Source organism: Stomoxys calcitrans, chromosome 3, assembly GCF_963082655.1.
Source record: "Stomoxys calcitrans chromosome 3, idStoCalc2.1, whole genome shotgun sequence".
Lineage (NCBI taxonomy): Eukaryota > Metazoa > Arthropoda > Insecta > Diptera > Muscidae > Stomoxys > Stomoxys calcitrans.
Window position 1 is genome coordinate 123,897,832 of NC_081554.1, and position 24,457 is coordinate 123,922,288.

General features: G+C 36.2%; 1 protein-coding gene across 1 annotated transcript; it reads right to left on the minus strand.

Moving 5' to 3' along the window:
- Positions 1-5,722: 5,722 nt before the first annotated feature.
- On the minus strand, positions 5,723-24,245 carry LOC106091824 (growth/differentiation factor 8). The gene is made up of 5 exons (XM_013258499.2): positions 23,558-24,245; positions 18,024-19,247; positions 15,361-15,627; positions 6,903-7,285; positions 5,723-6,563 (listed from the first exon to the last, which is right to left on the minus strand). The coding sequence occupies exons 2-5, from the start codon at positions 18,892-18,894 to the stop codon at positions 6,399-6,401; spliced, it is 1,686 nt and encodes a 561-aa protein (XP_013113953.1). The 5' UTR covers positions 18,895-19,247; positions 23,558-24,245; the 3' UTR covers positions 5,723-6,398.
- Positions 24,246-24,457: the final 212 nt, after the last annotated feature.

The window sequence follows — 24,457 nt, forward strand, 5'->3', positions numbered from 1 at the left end:
GGTCCTGTTGGGTGGTGTTTTTGGGGGTGCGGGACACACTAAAGGTGTCATTTTTATACCAAGTTCGTACTCTACTCTTAAATATCTTTCATTTTATACCCATATTGTCACAGTTGGTAAACATGTCCGTCCGGGTGGGTTTTGAGATAGGGCGTACCCCCAGAGTTAGTTGACTCAACAATTTTATACCAATTTCGTGTTTTTGGGGTACCATGAAGTGGCATTCAAAATTTCCCTTAAATCGATGCTCGGTGATTTTATATTGCAAACATATAAGTAATGAACAAACTGCATCCCTTGTGGTATACAGTTATAATTTCGAGACAACTTTCCTGTCATGAATGAATGCCAAAATGACCGATGTGTGCATATTGTGCAACGATTTTGGCCCATATAATAACATATTTATGTATACAAATTATACGTTTCTGGAAAGGTCAAGACGTGTGCTACAATAAAATGGTTAAAAGGTTAAATATTAGTCCTATTATTTGGGTAAAACCCAAAATGAGGCCAAAAATACACTTTTGTGAAAAATAAAATTCAAATTGAAAATATCATAGAACCAAAACTACTAAAGATGACGTTCTAGTTTTTCACAAATTTGTAGATGAATATCTTTAAAACAAAATTAGTACAAATTTTGGCCTCATTTCTTGATGAAAACACTCAAAATCGCCACACATCGAAAGATGTTTGCGAAATTGGCATTTTTTAGTAAAATGATCGTTGAGACCTCAATCCTTGCATATCGCACGCAATTAGTTATTACTTGAAGCACTGAAAATATGTTATAAAATTGGGAGTCTCAGCTTTTGAGAACTCGAAGGGTTTTCCCAGTTTTTTGTTAAAAAATTTCAATATTCTACTTCACAGATCTCCTATTAGAGTTAACAAAATTTATAAAAGTTACACTTAAAACGCATTTACATAAAGTCTTCTTCACAGTACAGTAAGCAAAATTAATAGTGCTGGGTCAAGTTTTCTCTATAGAGACGAAACAATAAAATTACATTTTTTATCAAAAAATGTAAAAAATTTACTTTTTCACATTTTTTGATTTGTTACTCAGAACTTTTGACTGAAGAATCGGATCTAAGCTTATATTGCGGCAAAATTATAATTATTAAATTTTATTGACTTTCTACATCAGTCAAAAAATTTTAAATGCTTTTACAAGCTACAAAATAGGAAAACAGCCTCTACGAAAATTTCAAAATAAAAGGTTAGTAAAATTTCTTGGACACTGTAAAAGATATCCTGCACATTTAGGTCTGTTTTTTTTTTGCAGCGATTTTTAAGCACTTCCTCGCAAAAAAAATTGAAAATCGGACTATAAATGCGCTTTTGACAGACCGGGACTTCTAGGGCCTTGAAATTTTGCATATAAACTGGATAACAACTCAGCTATAACCATATAAAATTTCATGAAAATATCTCTATCCGTTCCAAAATGGCAGACTTATTTCCACTTATTTTTTTACCATCCCACTGTGCGTCGCACTGTCAGAATGGATGAAGAAGCTCCAGCAAAGAAGTTTTTGAAGGCAATCACGGTGCTACACTCTAACCGGGACGACCAAAAGCCCGATGGAGAGATCTAGTGGTGGGAGACACCTCGAAACTTGGTGGCAGAGATTTTAGAATGAGCGCAGGAGATCGAGGCCCTTGCAACGCTATTCCACATTCGGCTAATAGAACAAATGTTCTGTCATATCCAATAAAAGTAGAGTAAAGTAAGTGACACCACTTGTTAGAGAAGTTTTTAACATGGCAGGATACCTCATAAATGTACCCAGCATTAGTAACGGGATAAAGCTGAAATTTTTTCTAATGTTCACGCCGGGGAACACAGGTATATATGTCATAGGCGGACATGCTAACCTCTTTTCCACCTCCAAAGATGTAGGTTGTCAAAAACTTAATGTGGTTCTGCTCCGGTGAAACACTTCAAAACAGCAAATATTGTGAATTTATGCCATAATGGAACAAAAAAGCTACCGTTATACAGAATATATAACGAATTTTTAATGTTGAATCTGAATCCCATATGATCTTTATTGGTCTACGAATTTAAGTTTGGGTGTAAGGTGTACTCCATTCTTAAAATACTTCATTTCAGCCCGATATTCTCATGATATCTGATTTAGTGGTGTTTACGGGGGAGAGGTGGTCCCCCAGATACTTGACCCTGAAAAATATCAACATCGTGCTCTTCTCTCAAATACCATTTATTTAAACCCCATATTTCCATTGACTTAGGGGAGTTTACACAATGAGGCGTCCCCCAAACACATGGCCCCAAAATAGGTTATCAAATTCGTTTTTTAATCTCAAATACCTTTCATTGGAGCCACATATTGGCATGGTGGAAAAATTTTTTCCCTTTGGGGGTGTTTTGGGAAAGGGGTGATGCCCTAAATACATGGTCCTACATTTGGATATCAAATTCGTATTCTACTCCCAAATATCTTTATTTAAGCCCCACATTTCGATGGTCAGTAAAAAATTGCTGTTTGTGGGGTATTTTGGAAAAGGAGCTGATCCCCAGAAAATTGGTCCCAAAAATGGGTATAAATTCTTGCTCTACCCCCCAAAACCTTTCATTTAAGCTCCACATTGACATGATCGGTAAATATGCCAGATTTAGGGGTGTTTGGGGATTGGGGTGGTGCGCCAAACACTAAGCCCGGAAAATATATCAGCAACGTGCTCTATTCTCATATATCTATATATCATTTATTTGAACCCCATATTGTCATTGCCCCCAAAATTGGATATCAAATTCGTTTTCTAATCTCATTAAACTCCTTATTGCAAAAGTCAGCTAATATATCCGGTTTGGGGTATTGGCCCTAAAAACTATGAATATTTAGTTCCACTCTCTTTAAGACCCAAATTGTCTGGGTGAGCAAATACGTCCTATTTGGGGGTTGTTATGTTGGTGGGACGTCCGCTAGACAGTTGGCCCCTAATGTTGATATCAGATACGTGGTCTACTCCCACATACCTTTAATTTGATCTCCATATTTCCATAGTCGACAAACATGACCGGCTTGGGGGGTGTTTTGGGGATAGGCGGCCACTCAGTGAGTTGGCCTTGAAAATATATATCGGACTCGCGTTCCACTTAAAAACCCTCTTATTTGAGCCTCATATTGCAATAATCATCCCCATAGACATATTGCAATAGTGGCCCTATAGACACTTCTCACGAAAATTGATATTAAATTCGTGCTTTACTCCCAAAGAACTTTCGTTTGAGCCCCATATTGCTATGGTCGTAAATTTGTCACCATTGGGAGATGTTTTTGGGGAAAAGTGGCCCCCAAACACTTGGTCCCATATTTGATTATCAGATTCGTATTCTACATTCAAATACCTTTTATTTAAGCCCCATATTCCCATGGTCAGTAAAAAAGTCAAGTTTGGGGTGTTTTGGGAAAGGGGAGGACTCCCAGAAACGTGGTCCCACATTTGGATATCACATTCGTATTCTACTCGCAAATACCCTTCATTTAAGTCCCATGTTGCCATGGTCGGTAAATATGTCCGATTTAGGGGTGTTTTGGGGCTCGGGGTGGTCCCCCTAGCACTTGGTCCGACAATTGGATATCAGATACGTTTTCTTATCGTATATACCTTTCATTTGAGTCCCATATTGTCGTGATTGGTCTAAATATATGTTTGGTTTTAGGGTGGGGCAAGTTTTTAGGGTGGGGCAGGTTTTAGGGTGGGGCAGCCCGTCTAAGTACCCCATCCGAAATTTGGATACCAAATTTTTATTTTTAAGGTACTGTATGAGAGCACACAAAATTACGCTTAAATCTCCACCTATCTCCGAGACCTGGCGTTTCTGAAAATTAGGGTAAGGGGGAGGGTCCGGCTCCCGTTCAGATATCAAAAAATGTAGTACCCTATTTTCACCACGGGGTCATTATGCACCATCTATGAAAATTTCAAGAAAATCGGTTCAGCCGTTTCTGAGTCTATAAGGAACACACAAACAAACAAACCTACAAACAAATACAAATTGATTTTTATATGTATATGCAAATGCAAATTTTGCCCATGAACATTCCACTAAGGAACAGGGGCAAACTTCTCACATATCAATTAGTGCAGTCCGATTCAAGTTTAAGCTCAATGATAAGGGGCCTCCTATTTATAGCCGAGTCCGAACGGCGTGTTGCAGTGCGACACCTCTTTGGAGAAAAGTTTTACATGGCATAGTACCTCACAAATGTTGCCAGCATTAGGAGGGGAACACCACCGCGGAAAATTTTGTTGTGATGGTCTCGCCAGGATTCGAACCCAGGCGTTCAGCGTCATAGGCGGACATGCTAACCTCTGCGCTACGGTGGCCTCTTTTTTATATATAAGAAGAAGATAAATTAAGTTGTAGGGCATAATTTTTTTCTACATACCAAACTTCTGTCAGACCAGCAAAAATGAAAGCTTCTAGGAACGGAATAAAGATGATCGAGAGACCGGTTTACATGGGAGCTATATCAGGTTATAGACTGATTTTGGCCGTACTTGGCATAGTTGTTGGAAGTCGTAACAGAACATCGCATGCAAAATGTCAGCCTCATCGGGCAAAAATTGCGACTTGTAAGGACTCAATAAGTCAAATTGGGAGATCGGTTTATATGGGATCTATATAAGGTTATTATTGGAGGTCTTAACAGAACACAACATCTCAAATTTCAGCCGAATCGGACAAAAATTGCGTCTTACAGTTGTTGGAAGTCATAACGGAACACTACATGCAAAATTTTCAGCCAAATCGAAATTAATAGCGGCTTACAGGGGCTCAAAAAGTCAAATCGGCAGATCAGTTTATATGGGAGCTACATCTAAATCAGAAACGATATGGCAATCCCCAAGGACCTACATCGATATTAACTGGCTAGCTTTACGCGTTCGACCTCTATCGTGATTTCGACAAACGGATGGACATATCTAGATCAACTCAGAACGTCAAGACGATCCAGAATATATATACTTTATTGGGTTTTAGACGAATATTTCGAAAATACCTCACAAATGTCTCTAGCATTAGAAGGGGGGGGAAACACCGCATAAAAATGTTGATGTCCTAGTCAGGATTCGAACACAGGCTTTCAGCGTCATATGCGGACATTCTAACATCTGCGCTATGATGGCCTCAAACTTTAAATTTTTAAATCCACAGATCATGACTACAAAATTGTTCAACAGAATATAAAATCCTAACTTTAACCTTCATGTATACGTTGATGCTAATGTGGCCATTTGGGAGTTTTTTATGCTATGCTCTTTGTGTGATGTCTCTAACAAACTGTACAATAGTATATCCTTTACCGATTCTATACGGATACATGTAATAAATAAATCTATCCTTCGTCTGTGGTTTTTTTGTACTTGTAGAAGTTACCAATGAAATAATTGTATTCCTTTGTATTGTATTGTTGTATAATATCTACAGAAGTCAGAATATGTATGTTGATCTAACCTAAGTGTTTTACTGGCTGCGAAACTTCTTTAGCCAGTTTTAGCGTTAACCTCCCCTCACTAACTAATTATCCAGCAATTCGGACTTTATGATTTACGCATTCCAACTAAATGGGAAGTGTCCGCTCGGTCGGCTGGGGCGGGTGTGAGTGGCGTGGAAAGGAGAAAACAATTTATTTATCATTTAAAAACATTTTTAAAATATATTCTTTTTTAATTTGTAGCGCTCTCTTAAGAGATTTTTTTTAATAATTGTACAACAATTTCAATTTTACTACTTACAAATAATGTTGCCTATCAAAATGAATGTGGAGTCAAACAAAACTTTAGGGATCCTAGTAAGGTCATAATTTTTCAACCATTTAAAATGGGGAATTCAAAAAAAAAAAAAACTCAACAATCAATGGTTCTGTGAAAACATTCAAAATAGAATAACTCCACTATCATCAAGACAGACAATTTTAGAAAACGAAATACAAAAAAAAAACAAAAATATCACACTACTTATATATATATATATAGAAGAAAAATTCACTTAAATTGTTAAATTTAAATATTTACAAATGGAAAATAAATAATTAAACGATAAAGCACAAAAACTATAGCCAGACTAACTTAAGGCATCTCCAGGAGAACTTAAGTACAAAATACAACAAATTTCTTAAAACAACTAACCTATGTTTAAATATAAAATGGCAGTGGTGGTAGCATTGATGACAAGCGAATTGTTATTAAAGGACAACAAATAAAATAAATTGTGATGAGATGACTCGTTAACATTAAATAGGAGTTCTTAAATTAGAGATAATTTTGTTCGATGTTTCTTTGGGTTTGGCTTTTAAGGGTTTACAAATGGGATTTTAAGCGATGGCCTTAACATACTTAGATATAAGAATATGATACTATCTGCAACCACAGGATTCGACCACCATATTGGGAAGTATCATCTCCCTGCTGGCGGTTATGTTTTGCACAAGTAACAGCTGCAGTGATGAGTATTTTTTAGCCGTACAGCAAGGCACCATCTCCAGGTTTTTGCGGCGTTGGCCAGGCTTGTTTAACAATTTCTAAAAAAAAAGGAGGAGATTTTTGTTTTTCAGAAGAATACACAACAAAACAAAGTTTAAAAATCAGAATTGGAGATCAAACAAGCATTCTTCGTTGTACAATACAATATCCAATTGAATGTTGTGGATTTATTTTTTTTTTACAGCTATTAAAGGATTTATCTATTCTTTAATAACTGCTACTTATAATTATGCCACGAAATACAATATATTATTCAGTGTGTTATGAAAGAAGGCGCAACGGAGAGGTAATTAATTTCTTGTGGTTATAACTAAGAAATTTATAAGAAACTCCAATACTGACTTTATTAAGAAATACGTTTATTTAGGGACACCAACCTGTAGAAATGTACTGTGTTGTGAGCCAGAATTGGCCACGCTCGCCACTGTGTTACAGGAACCTCGGCAAAAGTATGCATCGTAGCCCTCAGGTGCTGCTATCCAATCACTCCATCCGATATCAGCAAATGAAATGTACAACTTCTCACGACAACACTCCGTGACACCATGCGTACAGTTGATATTACGTTTTTGGCGTGTTTGCCGTTTGCGACTTTGCGTGTTCACCATTATAAATGGTCTATAATCCTTCTCCGTGGATATGATGTGATCCATGGCAGTCATATCGCACGACTGACAAGTAATTTGAATGAGATGATTTAGTTCATGATTGCCAAACCAACGTTTTATGGGCCATTCAATATCGATTTTTATCCACTCATCTGCAAAATAAGAAAAGGGAAATAATATTAGTAATTTAAATAATCCATCAAATCGGTTTATATGGGAGCTATATCAAGTTATCATCGATTTGAACCATACCCGGCACAGTTGGTGGAAGTGGAAAAAACACCATTTGCAAAATTTAACCGAATCGGATAAGAATTGTGCCCCACATAGGCTCAGGAAGCCAAATCGGGAGATCGATTTATATGGCAGCTGTATCAAAACATATATCGATATGGCCCATTTACAATCCCAACGGACTTACACTAATGGGAAGTATTTATGTAAAATTTCAACCACATAGCTTTTCTCCTCCAAAAGTTAGTGTCTCCTAAATCTACATTAAAAAAAATATGTTTGTCCTAATTCTAAAGATTTGAGCCAAAAATTAGCAAACTTAATTTAAAGATGATCGGTTCTCCAACTTTTAAAGGAAACATTCCTTTTGGTGAAAAATATTTTCATTAATATTCATGATTTTTTATTTTAAATGGTAGGTTGATAAATCCTTAACTTTACGTCTTGTTATTAAAGATAACAAGTAAGAGCGTGCTAAGTTCAGCCGGGCCGAATCTTATATGCCCTCCACCATTGATCGCATTTGTCGAGTTCTATGCGCCGTATCTCTTTTTAGACAAATATGAAAATTGAATAAGAACTGTTATGCTATTGGAGCTATGTCAAGTTATAGTCCGATTCGGACCAAAAATGAATGCTGACCATTGTAGAAGTCATTGTGTAATATTTCAATTCATTTGGTAAAGAATTGCGCCTTGTAGGGGCTCAAGAAGCAAAATCGGGAGATTTGTTTATATGGGAGCTGTATCAAGCTATTGATCGATTCAGACCACATTAGACACGTATATTGACGTTCATAAGAGAAGCCGTTGTACAAAATTTCAGCCAAGAGAAATACGCCCTCTAGAGGCTCAATAAGTCAAGATCCCAGATTGGTTTATATGGCAGCTATATCAGGTTATGTACCGATTTGCGCCATACTTAGCACAGTTATTGGAAGTCATAACAAAACACTTCATGCATAATTTCAGCTGAATCGGATAAGAATTGCGCGGTCTATTGGTTCAAGAAGTAAAGATCCAAGATAGGCGTATATGACAGCTTGAGCCTCTAGAGGCTCAAGAAGTCAAGACCCAAGATCGGTTTATATGGCAGCTATATCAAAACATGGACCGATTTGAACCATACTTAGCGCAGTTGTTGGAAGTGATACCAAAGAACCACGTGTAAAATTTCAGTCAAATCGGACGAGAATTGCGAGCAAAACTTCAGTCAAATCGGACGAGAATTCCGCCCTCTAGAGGCCAAGAAGTCAAGACCCAAGATCGGTTTATATGGCAGCTACATCAAAACATGGACCGATTTGGCCCATTTACAATTCCGACCGACCTACACCTACAAGCGTTTGTCTTTATTCCTTCGAAAGTTAGCTTTCGACAGACAGACGGACGGACATGGCTAGCTCGACTTAAAATGACAAGACTATCGAGAATATATATGCTTTATGGGGTCTCAGAGGTATATTTCGAGGTGTTACAAACAGAATAACGAAATTAGTATACCCCCATCCTATGGTGGAGGGTATAAAAATCTAAAATGAAGTTCAATATATCGTAAAAAGTTAGAAAATTGACCTTGGGGCAAGACAACAGTATCTAATATAATGTAAAATAAGAATCAATCAGCGATCAAAATTCGAAACGGATGGTCTTTTCCGCTTGTAAATAGGTATTTAAATTAAAAGATAGCATCTTTATTTTAAAGTTTAGGTTCTTTGGCTCGTTTTCATTGCCATAATCCTACGAACAAGAAAATATCTTGAGTTTTGAGCCAACTTTTTTTTATCAGTGTATGTATATGTGAAACGTGTTTGATGGTATTCGACTGGAGTATTTAGCTAAGTAATAAAAAAATCCGTATTTAATGTTGTGCCACATTTATCTAAACCTGAATCGATTTCTAGGAAATTTAGCAGTAATAACAGCAGAATTCTGTAATCACTATTTTGTGAGGATGGGAAGTGACCACACTATTGCAATATTAGTCAAACTCCTATTTATAGAACATATATTTCTATCTGTCCCAAATTTCTGGAAAGTTCTAGCAAAAATGCGATCTGTAATCGTGTAGAAATTAACACGCACTGGCGGAAATACAAAAGAACATGGTCTAATCGAATCGGTAATTATTTTTCATATTTTCGATTTCCATTCCAACAACAGTATTTATGAGATTTAGCTGCGGCCGAATGAATACTAATAAACTTTTTGAGATCGGCCATTGCCATTGAGGTAATAATTTTTCTATTGACTTGCTTTATTGATTTGTGAAGATGTTTTTGTTTTTTTTTTGGGAAATTTTTACTTTGTATATTTTTTCGATTGTAAACAAAATTGTTTCTTTATATTTAGGTGATTTTTTTCTTCGAGGGCTGGAGTGTTCATCTAAAGTGATAGCCTTTGACAATGTGACATACTTCGAAAACACACACAAAATTCCCAGATTAGTGAGCACCGTACGTGGACACGTATATATACCCAGTTGTCTCTATGATTTATGACCACAATTGGCAACTTGGAGCAAAACAAACTTTTTGTATACATACACTTTGGTTCCTTTGTGTACATGTGACTACATGACAACAATATTTGAAAGAAGTAATCGCAAAAAACAAGGTTTTTTTCTTCATAAATATTTCTATTATAGGATTGTAGTATATTTTCGTATTTTGTGGGGTCATCAAGAGGTCAATTCTTTTGGTTTTGAGCTGAACAAGCGTCGAAAGTCCAAATAAATACAATTCTATTTTGGGAGGTATAACCCGGATATTCTAGATTAATTATTATTGTTGTTGGTATATGTTAAACATGGGTATCAAATAGACAATTCTAAAGAAACTATTTTACATTTCTCTTATTATTATTGGCCATTTTTTGGGGTTACAAGTAAAAGTGGTTTTTGTTAAGAAAAATTATGCAATGAGAAAACCCTACAATATATGAAGATTAAGGACGAGAAACTACCAGATCTGACATAAATCTAGCTTTAGTTCACCATTAAGACCCCAAATAATATTCGTCATTTATTTTCATAACAACTTTGAAATTTTTATTGACTTTTTAATTAAAAATTGATTCGACTGATTGCTAATCAATCGATAACAAGTATCATATTGATGCAGGTTCGATTGATTGCTAATCAAGTATTTTATTGATGCAGGTCTAACGCCATCGTGATTTAAACAAATTGACGAATATGGCTGAATAGACTTAGAATATCTAGACGTTTGATATTTTAAGATGTTATAAACTGAATGAAGTGATTAGTATACACCCCATCCTGTAGTGGTTTTTTGTAAGTAGCCCGGAATTCCTGACTTTGATTTTCTTTTTCGAGGAGCGCACAACAAGCCGATTACTGGCTTAGTTGTATATCCATTAAAGTGATGGATTTTTAAGAATCTCATATCCCTTTCTCATATGTTGATGAGTTTTTATTATTACATTTAAGGTGATTCGATAAAAAAACCTTACACACAAAATAGGTATACAATTTTTATAAAGGCATTTTGTGCAATTTTTTTAAGTAATATAATTAAACACAAGCATCAGAGCCACATATAAAAATATATGTTACATTACATTACTTTACTTTTACTTCAATTAGCCAATACAGAAGATTTATTCCTTTACCCGAATGTAGAATAGATGTCCAAGCATCTCGATCTTCTGCTCTTCTTCTCCTATTTCTGACACACAGTTTCGAGATGTCAAGCCTTCACCCATTCTGACAAGATGACCTAGCCAACATAAACGTTGTATTTTGATGCTTTTAACTACATTTTACATCGTCATACTGCTCATTTTGTACCACGCCTAATGGAGACATTAACGCAAACTTCGCAAGGAGTTTGTATAGCGTAATTTTTGTCTGTCGAGAGGTGGCTTTGCTCCTCGTCTGCTTGTTCAGTTCAAAATAGCCAATTTTATCCTTCGTTTCATTTCACAACTGGTGTGGTTTGTTTCCGTTACGGCGGTGCCGAGGTAGATAAAATTGCTGACTATCTCAAAATTGTAGTTCCCAACTTTCTCTATTTTCTCTATCTGATCGAGTTTAAAGGGCTTTGTGGTAACATTACATAGGATTATCACATCACACAAGGATGTTAGATATTCACGTTGTCATTGGAGAGGATGAATTTTAGTGATAGCTTGTCCCTGTTGGGACTGCTGCTGGAGTTGTAAAGGGTGATTTTTTAGCTATTATCTGCTTTGGTAACACTGGTTGAAACAGCTCACGCACTTTTCGTGTTTTGTTTAACTGTCAACATCTTCAGTTTGGTATATAATTTAACCATGAAACGTTTTACAAACGAACAGAGCTTGCAAATTATTGAGTTCTATATCAAAATGCGTGCTCTGTTAAGAAAGTTCATCGCGCGCTTGTTCCATTTTATGACGCAGCTCAATTTTGGCTCAGAAGCAGAATTGTCGATTGTGGTGTGAAGATTAGCCAGAAGCATTGCAAGAGCTACCAATGCATTCAGAAAAAGTCACAGTTTCGTGGCATCGTTGGACCCTACTTTTTCAGAGATGATGCGAATCGTTACGTTATTGTGACAGGTGAGCGCTATCGTGAGATGATATGCAACTTTTTTGCCCAAAACGTAAGAGCTTGACTTGCATGACATGTGGTTTCAACAAGACGGTGCCACATGCCCAACAATGGACTTATTGAGAGGCGAGTTTTGTGAACATTTTATTTCACGTCTATACAGACAAGGCAGCTTCAATTGCCGCATTGGAAGACAATATTGAAGCATTTGTTCGTCAGATACCGACCGAAATGTTGGAAAGAGTATGCCAAAATTGGACTAAGCGGATGCCACCGTAGCGCAGAGGTTAGCATGTCCGCCTATGACGCTGAACGCCTGGGTTCGAGTCCTGGCGAGACCATCAGAAAAAAATTTTCAACTGTGGTTTTCCCCTCCTACTGCTGGCAACATTTTTAGGTACAACGCCATGTAAAACTTCTCTCCAAAGAGGTGTCGCACTGCGGCACGCCGTTCGGACTCGGCTATAAAAAGGAGGCCCCTTATCATTGAGCTTAAAACTTGAATCGGACTGCACTCATTGATAGGTGAGAAGTTTGCCCCTGTTCCTATGTGGAATGTTCATGGGCAAAATTTGCATTTGCAATCTTCAAACATTAAATAATATGGACCGTTCTATCGATTAAAAAAGATTTCGTGCAATTTTCTGAATTTTATATCTTTTTTTTTGAAAAACTTTCCTATAGCTCGTAAAAAATTACCCTTTATAAGTCTTACATACAATAACTTTGATAGCATGCTCACATCACTGGTTGTTTCGGGCAAAGTTGACAGGAAATTTATCTGTTTTCCTGTGGGTCTTCAAACATTTGAGAGCTTTTGGGTAGTCACTCAAATCTACAGATTCCTGTTCCGAGAATCAAAACAAGTGCAGGACGAGCTAGAATGGCAAAACAGTTCCAGCATGTATTGTACATACTTGGGGTCTGCTTGAACTTAACAAATAGGAGCTGACATCTCTTAGTGGAGTGACTGAATACACGAATGAGGTGAAAGAGTAACTTTATGTCGTCTGTCCAGCCGCCTGTTTCCTTTATCTGAGTTTTATCATTTCTGAAGGCTGCTTTCAATTGGTCATAATTTTTGTTCAAATCATGTCCAAAGAAGTATTTGATGTTTGGTGATTTAGTCTCCATGAGTCCATGACAACGCGATCCAGCACATGGTGCTGGCAACTGATAAACTTGGGTGTGGGGTGACCTTACTCATCGAACAATTACTAATATATTGAGTACTATTCAAAATCGGACAAAAATATATATGGGAGCTATATCTAAATCTGAACTGATTTCTATTGAGTTCAATAGCGAAACCGGGAGACATAATGGAATCCGTTCTGCCAATTTTAGCGTGAATCGGTTAACAAATGACCAAATTATTGCAATACTAGTCCAAATCGGACAAACATATAGGAATTTTATATAAATCTGAACCGATTTTTATGAAATTCACCAACAAGGTCGAAAATCACTCGTGCGAAATTTCATGAGAATCGGTTAACAAATGACAATATAATAGCAATTTTAGTCAAATCGGACGAAAATATATATGGATGTTATATCTATATCTAAACCGATTTCTATGAAATTCACAATAATGCCGAGACGTATAAGAGAATCACTCACAAAATATTGTGAGAATTGGTTTACAAATAACGATATAATTGCAGTTATAGTCCAAATCGGACGAAAATATATGGGAGCTATATCTAAATCTGAACCGATTTCTATGAAATTCTCCAATAATGTCGAGACTTACAAGAAAATCGGTTTACAAAAGATGATATATTTGCAATTTTAGTTCAGATGGGATTTACATATATATGGGAGCCATATCCAAATCTGAACCAATTTTTTCAGTTTTAATAGGATTCATCTTTAGTCCCAAGAAAATACTATACTCTAGATGGCTATGACAGAATATTTGTTCCACTAGCCGAACGTAGAATAGCGTTCCAAGCGCCTTGAAATTCTGCGCTCATTCTAAAATCTCTGACACCCAAGAAAATGCTTGTCCCAAATTCCTTATGGGTGTTACAAACAAGTTCACTAAGTTATAACACCTGTACCACCGTTGTGGTGTAGGGTATAAAAATTGACCGTAACTACACTTTAAAGGCTACAAATCGACGCAACATAATGGATTTGAGGTGATTTTGTCATGGTTTTTTGTGGATCATAAACATAAGACTACTCAAGGAATGGGTCACCATTTCTAAAGAGATGTAAGGGAAAATACCATGAAAGAATTTGGTCGGTTGAAATTTTGCACAGATACTTTACATTGATGTAGGTTGTTCCTATATGACCACCACTGTACATTCGATTAAAAGTGATATTCCTTCACTTAATTGTTAATAAAAACGAAGTATGTAAACCGATTTTATCAATATCTCATTTTGTTCTTAGGTAATATGGTTTTTCGAGAATGTTAGATGGCTTTTCGTGAATGAAAGACTTGACACATTTTTCCGTTTTGGTATACCTTTTAGGACCTTTATTAATATTTAAATGGATTAAACGTTATTTTAGCCATAAATAGGCAAGGGGCATTCATTCGTGCAACGGGATATAATTTTTGAGAAAAAAAGTCATAATACAATATAATGGCAAGGGACGGATTAAAGCAGAAACCTCTTTTTATACCCACCATAATATCTAGCCATTCCGTTTGTAAGACCTCGAAATATTGATCTGAGACCCCATAAATTATATATATTCTAGATCGCCCCGACATCCTGATTCGATCTAGCCATGTCCGCCTGGCGAAATCACGATAGCGGTGAAACAAGTAGAGCTCTACTTGAATTTTTGTTTATAAACCGATCTCCCGATTTGACTTCTTGAGCCCTTACAATCCCCGATTTTTATCCGATTTGGGTGAAATTTTGCATAAAGTGTTCTGTTATGACTCTCCACAACTGCGCCAAGTACGGTTCAATTCGGTCTATAACCTTATGCAGCTCCTATCTCCTGATAGGAGAAGTCAATCTTTCAATCTCCAATTGTGGCGAGTACGGTTTAAATCGGTCTATAACCTGATATAGCTCCCACATAAAGCGATCTCCCGATTTGACTTCTCGAGTCCTTACAAGCCGCATTTTTTGTCCGATTTGGCTTAAATTTTGCATGCGGTGTTCTATTACGACTTCCAACAACTGTGCCAAATACGGTCCGAATCAGTCTATAACCGATGTAAACCGGTCTCTCGATCATCGTTGTTCGGTTCCTAGAAGCTTAATTTTTTTCTGGTTTGACAGAAGTTTGGTATGTAGAATAAAATTATGCCCTTCAACAAAATTTTTTTTTTTTAATTTTGCAGAATCCATGTTGGTGGGTTCCCAAGATTTGGCCCGGCCGAACTTAGCACGCTTTTACTTGTTCAGCCTAACCTAACCTAGTTAGTATACAGTTCGAATATTTAACTTGTCGATATACATACCTTGGACATCAACTGTTTGCGCGGCAATGGTTTTGACAGCAGGTTTGCGATTCGATGTAGTTTCTTGCTGTACCTCTGAAACTATAATTTTTTGCTGATTCTCCGCTAAAAGAGTATGATTTCTGGAATTTGTTGAGTTTTGATGCTTGTTTTTAAATATCCACAGAACAGCAGTGCGAACTTCATAGTTGTCGGCATCAGTGTCATCCAATTTGAATGAGAAACACATCGACGGTTGGGATTCCAGTTTTTGACATTCTTCTTTTTCTAAGGAGGGCATTGAAAAAAAAAATATATTACAAATTTATAAATTAGTTAAAAGGTCAACTATGGTTTTTTCTTATATATTTGGTTCTAATTGTTTATGGTGTGACAGATTTTTTTAATCTAAAAAGCAAATTAAACTTTAAACAATTAAAAGCGATACTTTTCTCAATAGCCCTCTGCTATGGATACCACCTGTAAAATTAGTCGAACGGAAAATTTACTCAGATTTAATTGGCAAGTTAAGGTTCTGCAGAAGTTTATAGGAACGTAAAGAAAGGGGAAATAGTAGAATATCTGCTGTGTGCTTGTCTCGAACTGTCAGGCAAAAGGTGTGTCGCTTTTGGTTCTTTTTCCTTTGAAAAATTATCTGAATTAGTGAATTTGAAAATAAAGAATTTTTCTTTGCTAGGAGAAACGTAAGCAAATGCAAAATGCAAATTTGGCCATCAACATTCCATTATAGAACAATAGCAAACTTCTCACATATCACTGAATGCTGTCTGATTTAAGTTTAAGCTCAATGATGAGGGGTCTCCATTTTATAGCCAAGTCCGAACGATGTCCCGCAGTGCGACACTAGAAAAGTTTTTACATGGCTAAGTATCTCACAAATGCCTCCATTATTAGGAGGGAAAATATTTTCTGGCGTATTCGAGAGGTTTCGAACCCATGTGTTCAACATCATAGGAGGACATGCTAATCACTGCGCTATGGAGGCCTTCGTAGCGCAATGGTAAGCAATGCCTTGGCTGATAACTTTTTTACGACCTCACATCTCTGTATTATATTTTGATGAGTTTTTATTTAAGATTAGATAAAATCTTGAAGTTAAGGTGATTCGATAAAAGAAAACCTCACGCACAAAATGATTTTGCTAACTTAGCATGTTCAATGCCAAATAAGTTTCGCTGGTTATTTTCCCGAACAAATAACTTGAATAAATTTTTAACATATCATTTGAACATAGAACAAAACCTATATATTGTATAGAAAACCAGATAAGATTAAGATATTCCTTGAGCGCACAAGTAACTGAGTTGGTAGCGATGTCGGATTACCATTGTGAGGGTCGTGGGTTCAATTCCCACCGGAAGCATTGCCGGTTCTATATCATTTCAATGCATAGTAAAAGTTTAAATGAACCGATTCTCAATGCCACTTTAACCTAACCTTACCTAACATAAACGTAGAAACAGCTTCTGCACATATCATTCATCCATTGCGCAGTTAAGAATATATGACCCATGGCGATATTCATTGAATTTTACATATTTCTTCTGTTTGTTATACACTCTATTATAGGAGGGGCGACCTAAAAATTGTTCAGTTGTATGTCAGGACGATCAGGAATATATGTACTTTATGGGGTCTTAGACGCATATTTTGAGGTATTACAAACGGAATGGCGATGTTAGTACTCCCCTATCCTATGGTGGAGGGTATATTAATAAACCATCAGAAAATTGAACTTGTTTTGTGTGCCAAAAATCTAGATGTAGTTATAACTCATCACTTAGTAAGGCAAACCACACTAACCAGGTTGTTGGATAAACTTATTCAAAGCTATGTATATGCTTTACGACTTACATAGCCCTAATGGCCAGCTTACTGTGAATTAAGATATTCACACTCAACGTTCTTGCGATGATACCCTACCATCTTACGCATTCTTTTATAGCCCGGATTTTCGTATATGGTCGGGCAGCCGGAAACATATCTCAGTCCCTGGTTCCACAATGAATATACCAAAACCTATTTTGCCTTCCAGCTTTGATCCATCCGTGTAGCATGAACTACTAGATGGCAACAACTTCTGGAGTTTCGTAGCTCGTGTGGTCTTAGGTATCCGTTAAAAACATTTTTCAATCCATTCAAGTCTCCTATCGTTGCCTCGATTACCCCGCTTAGTAGATTTGGGGGATTCTCATCGCCCCACCTACAACATATTCCCGATCCTGTTGTAATATCCTTACGTTTCGTTCACCGAGGCTTAATAACCTATAGAGCCAGTGTACCATTATTGGATTAAGGCGCCATTTATAGCCTACATTCCGTCTATATAGCGGCCAAAATCTATAAACCTTCTAAGTATATTCCTGGATGTGACACTTTCAGTCTAATTAGATAATTTGATTGTCGAATATCAAAATCGTTCTGCTGAGAAAACATGGTCTATCCAATTGGCGCATGTTTGCCTTCCTAGTAAACAGGCTCTCAAAAAAACCGATTCTTTGGTTTAAATTCGAATGCTAACTCATATTTCAACAACAAAAAAATAAATAGGAAATTAGGACAAATGCGATCCATCGCAAAGAGTTTATAAGACTAATTTTTAATTTATTATGACACCCAAATACTTAAGAAAAAAAGTGTAAGTGAGTAAATCGTGCACTTACCAACTTCTAGAAAAATAAACTTTTTACTGGTTCGGGCGTAATAATCATCCATATCCTTCTTTGAAGAATCATCATCTTCCTTTTGGATGGTTTGCCCCTCCAAAATTGGCTTGGGCAAGCTGACTGCTGGTATGTTGGGCTTTTCTTTCAGCCCTAGTTTATCTAGGATTTGCTGCTTAACATACTCAATACGTAGACGAGTTAATTCCTCTTCACTTATCATATCCTCATTACGGCTACTTTCACATTTGGGACAACCTATATGTGCAGGTTTTTGGGGTTCTACAATATCTGTAATTTTTTCATCGTGTTCCAACAAAGCAGTATCAGTGTTTAAAATATCACCATCGTTGGGATATTCTTGGCTTTCATTAACAGATTCACCGCCGAACACGGTTTGGTCTTCGTTAATATCATCTTCACCGGTCCCGTAGTCATAAGCAGTCGATAAATGCTGCCACAAACGTGGCATTGCCCGAAGTGTTTCTCGATTGTAAACTGTTCGATCCCGTTGGCGATCTTGTAGCAGCTGATCATGCTCTTTGTGATGTTCCATTTGTTGTTTCATGTGGCGTTTTATCCTCTCACCATAGCGCCTGGAGATTTTCTCCTCCTCCTTATTGTCGCTGTTATGGCGCTGATGTTGTTTCACATGTTTGCGGGCATGGTGTGTCTTGTGGTGATCATGGGTGGGGTGATGGTTCGTTAGAGGCTGTGCATGTTGGCGATACTGATATTGTTGTCGCATGTAATGTACCACAGCATTGGAATCACTGCTGTGCTGAGATTTGGCATGAAGGCGATTGTAGATATTGTTGTTCTCCATGGCCAAAAAGGCCAGTAGAACAAATGTTAAGAAATATTTGGCCATTTTGTTGTTGTTGTTATCTAGGTTAGTTCCCTTTTGCTGATTTGTAATATAACCAATTCGATAGCAAGGCTTATTTGAGTATTTTCGAGTTGTTCAATTTATTTAATAAATTAATCTAAGCGGGTTTGTTAAGCGGGACCGACTACTTCCTCTATGGGTTATTTTATTTAAATTTTAAACACTATTTCACTTTTACTATCTGTTGGGTAACATTAAAAATCCCAATTTAGTCTTTTGTCGCTTAAAACACATAGATTTATTTGGTTTTTGCTGATTTGGCGGAATTTTGATTTTTCTTTTACGATATATGTGTGAAGCAAACGTTTTCTTTCTCACTCTCACATCGGGGATGTCTATTGAAGGAATAAAAAGAAAAAAAAAAGTAAAGGAAATAGATAATTAATGATTTTGAGATTTAATTTAATTTTAATTTATTGGTTCTATAACTAAGCCAAACTAGTCCTAATGTTACCTTAAATAATTCATACTATTTGTTGTTTCTACTCCATTAAAATAATAACTATTTAAATAACTTAAATTATAGAGGGGGAAAATAATACAGAAAAATTGACTTCTGAATGACACTACATAAATATTTATTGTCAATAAAATGCAGCCAAAAAGCGGTCACAACCTTCACAATGCAATCTTCTTAAACACCATTACACGACGTATTATAAGGGTTTTGCATTTCCCGTCATTTTACAAGTTGGAGAAATAGTATTGTATGTGTGGTACCATAATTGGTACCATTCGGTACTTTCATTGCGGATTGAGCTCCAAATTTTGGTACTCAGGTACACTGTAGCAACTAAAATGAGCAACTATGTGAAATTTTGAAGATTTGTTCGTTTAGGTATTCAAAAGTACCAAAACGTAACGAAATAGGTGAACTTTCCACAGGGCGAACGGCTAGAGCTAGCTACTTCAAAATTTCTTACATAATACTGTCATGGAAAATGGAAGTGGAAAGAAATACTTTGAAGAATAATTCTCGAAACGGGAGAAAACTTTCATTTAGTGCCGCAGTTAGAACCATTTGGTACTTTCCTTACAAATTGAACTAGAGCACTGACATTTGGCATGTAAGTACATTAAGGAAATGCTAGGTGAAAGAATTATTTTTAAAAATTCTTAAATTTGATACCACAAATAAGCAATTTGGTAAAAAGTATAGTGTTCTTGAAAAAATTGGATAAGCAGCAACAAATCATACCAGAAGTGGAAGAAAACATACTTTAGCGCTGTAATTGGAACTGTTTAGTAAATTCATTAGGAATTGAGTTAGAGTACCGCAAATTGGGATTCAAGGACACCTAGATAGACGACTATACAATTTTTTTCTGAAATCCGCTCACTTAGGCATTTAAACCTAGAAAATGGCGGATTGGTATACAGCTCCCAAAATTGAGATAAAGTTAAACCTTGACGGTATATATTATATATTGAATTACAGCTCTCAAAATTGGTAAACAGTTGCAGCTTCACAAAATGTTTTGGGAGACCATATATTTTTTTTAAATCAGTACATTTAGATACTTAAAGGAACAAAATTCCAATTTCTTTATGGATTTATCAACATCTCTTTAAATTGGGATACATTTATACCTTGACAGCATATGTTGATCGACTAGAATTTTTTTTTTTAATTCTTACATTTAGGTACTAAATTCACAGGCGTATCAGGCGAGTACAAGATTTTTTTGAAATTCATACATTTAGGTTCTGAAACGTACAAAATGGAACGTCCTTTACGGATTAAGTATAGCTCTCAAAATTGGGATACTGGTACATCTTAACAGTATAACTCGGCCGTCTAGAAAATGTCTCTTAAATTCGAATATTTATGTACTAAAAAGTCCTAATAGCAGTAGTTCTTCGTACTTTCTCTACGGGATGGGGCCGATTTCTGAAATACACTCATTTATGACAGAACTTCATAACTTTATAATCTGATTGATCTCCTTGGTTTTCAGAAGTTTCTCAATAAAACAGGGGTAGCAAAGTGGATCGGGGTATGCTCGCATTTCCATAAAAATAAAAACTAAACGGAGGAAAATATTAGTGTTTACCTATTAGTCAAAGTTTTTGGCCTCAAAAATAATATTGGGTAGCCCAAAAAGTAATTGTCGGTAATATAGTAGTAATATAGTCGGCGTTGGCAAATTTTTTCAACGGCTTGTGACTCTGTAATTGCATTCTTTCTTCTGTCAGTTATCAGCTGTTACTTTTAGCTTGCTTTAGAAAAAAAGTGCGCGAAATTTTGTTTACATTTGTTTGTTTGGCGTCAATTTTAATATGGGTACCACATGTATTGAAAGAAATTCATTTAACAAACCGAATCAACGCTTGTGATATGCACCTTAAACGCAATGAATTCGATCCGTTTTTAAAACGAATCATAACTGGAGATGAAAAATGGATTGTTTACAACAACGTTAGTCGAAAACGATCATGGTCCAAGCATGGTGAACCAGCTCAAACCACTTCAAAGGCTGATATCCACCAAAAGAAGGTTATGCTGTCTGTTTGGTGGGATTGGAAGGGTGTGGTATATTTTGAGCTGCTTCCAAGGAACCAAACGATTAATTCGGATGTTTACTGTCAACAATTGGACAAATTGAATACAGCCATCAAGGAGAAGCGACCAGAATTGGTCAATCGTAAAGGTGTCATATTCCACCAGGACAACGCTAGACCGCACACATCTTTGGTCACTCGCCAAATACTGAGTGAGCTTGGCTGGGAACTTTTGATGCATCCACCATATAGCCCTGACCTTGCACCATCAGACTACCATTTATTTCGATCTTTGCAGAACTCCTTAAATGGTAAAACTTTCGGCAATGATGAGGCTATAAAATCGCACTTGGTTCAGTTTTTTGCAGATAAAGGCCAGAAGTTCTATGAGCGTGGAAGGATATCGAACAAAATGGCAATTATATATTTGATTAAAGTTCATTCTAAGCTTTATTAAAAATGCATTTACTTTCTTTAAAAAAAAACCGCAATTACTTTTTAGGCAACCCAATATTAACTTAAATTATTTAGATTTTCTAATGAATTTTTTGAAAAATTTTCAGACCGATTCGGCTAAAGGCTAAGCTTAAAACTGTTCCCATTTCAAGGGGCTGCTTAATTTTACAGCCGACACCGGCTGAAATAAATGAAATATGACTTCCTAAGCTGAATTACAAGAAATCTGGAACGTGTAATAAAGGAATATCCATTATTGAAAATTTTGAGTTTTTTTCTGAATTCTTGCATTGAGAGCTAATCTTGAAAAAGTCGTTTGGAATGTAGTTTTCGTTTCAAAACAATAGCTGCTTTCATATTATTTTAGAAACTTTTGTTGTTTTATATCGTAAAGCAAGGATGAAGGAATAACTTCACCACTCTATTCGTAGTATATATTTATGCTCTAAAGAAAATGGAAATAAATCAATAAAACTTATCATTCCCGTAAAAAATTTTCATTTTCTTCAAAAAGGGGAAAATTTCCGGTACTTTTGGCTCTGTAACTCCCTATGCCAAACCGTCTCAAACTCACTAAGTCATAATAGTGATGTAGTGGATAATACGTAAAAAACGCTAGTTCAGCCGTACCACATCTTACCAACCATCCACCATGTTTTGTGCTAAAAAGGATTGTTTTGAAATAATTAAACTGGGCTGAAGATGTTAAATCGGGGGATCGGACCACAGCGTATCAAAGGGGATCAAAGAGCAGACGGTTTGGCAGCAAAGGCGAGAGAACTGCCATTGATAAACTTGGCTAATCCGACGCCTTGGCAACAAAATCATATGTAGCACTGTGGAACAGTGGAACGATCGGTAGGAGGACGAAAATCCTCGGTTAGATGCGGATCGTGAGAATACGAGGCTGTTACTAAAAGGAAGTAAGAAGCTTTCGGTATCATAACGGGACACATAGGACTACGAACGCACTTATGCAGTATAGGTGCGGCTAGGGATAGTATGTGCAAAAGATGATGAAACGATGAGATATTTTCGTTGTGATTGCCCGGCTTTCGCGGCTAACAGATACCGGCACTTAGATGGGGACTCAATACCAGACTTCTATCACCATGGCATGGAACGAAGAAAATGGAAGATTTTGTGAGTAACACGGAATTCCTAACTTTTCGGGGTTAATTTTAAGTATTTAGAGCACACAACAACCCAATCATTGGCTTAGTGATGGATCCTAACGTAACCCTAATCGAGGATGCAGGGTATATAAAATTAGGCCCGCCCAACAAACACATTTTTATTTCTTGTTTAAAAGGGTATATCATAAAAAAAAATTAAAATTTTTCAATAAAAAATTTAAAAATGAAAAAAAGGATAATGTTCCACTTTTCCTATTATCATGAACAAAAGCCAAAAAAATGTGTTGGCTCAGAAAAAAAAATAATGCAAAAAAAAAAAATAATGTAGTCTAATTACAGACTGTCACTGTAACCTAACCTAAACATGTTGATGCAATTAAATAATCTTGAAATAAACTTTCGATTAATTGAAATACTTCACTGTCAATTTCAATCACATGGCTATTTGGAGCACAAAAGTATTTCAAAAAAATCTTCTTCAATCCAGTTGGTATTGGTTTTAGGCTTTTTTGTATATAACATTTTAATGGCTTAGTGTTTACTGTAATTACCATTTAATAAATCTCCTCAAGATTGTATTTGTCCTTGGGTGTTTCGTATAAATCCAAATGATGTTTTTCAAAAATAATCAAACAATATTCTTAATCCGTTTTTCAGGTCAAGTTTCAAATTGCACTATTCCGCCTTGAAAGTTTTGTGTTTATCACAAAAGAATTATCACCAAAATTTTTTTAATGTTTTTCTTTTTTACTGTTTTATAAATTTATTTTTCTCAATTAATTGTTTTTAACGACATCATTTTCGAATGCCACCTTTTTAATTGCTTGAAAGACGTGTGACCACTAATCGATAAGATTGTAATAAAAGCACACCATCATATTTATACAGTAGAGTATTTTTGTTCTTATTAATGTTACAGCCGCACAGGAGGCTTTTTTCTCCCTCTCGTCTCAAATATTATTCCAATTAATTTTTCGTTTTTTTTTACGTTCGTTTGTTTTATGACTTAGCGCCACACTTATAAGAATTCTGTTCAAAGTTCACATTTACACAGACTTTTGGCGTACGTCAGACAAACGTTTAAGCGATCCGAACGATTCTAATACGGTTTTATGAAAATGCACGACCCGACAACGGCTAAGGTTTGCGAATATCGGCGAGAGAGCGAGCAAAGCATTTACACTTGACCGGTGGCCGACTGGCATATGAATGAATAACAAATGAAATTGTTTAAACAATTTATTTCTTGTGGCTGAACGAACACCCAGAACTCTGCAAATTAAACTGGTCTATTGTCGTCGTTGTTGCGAATTCTTTGCAGTGCTTCGTGCAGCGCCTTATCTTTGCCAAGCCATATGTTCTCTCTTAACACAACAATTTTACTCTTAAAAACCTTTGCAATAATCGTACTGCTGCTGTAATCTCTCTTCTTTACAGCGTTAAGAATAATT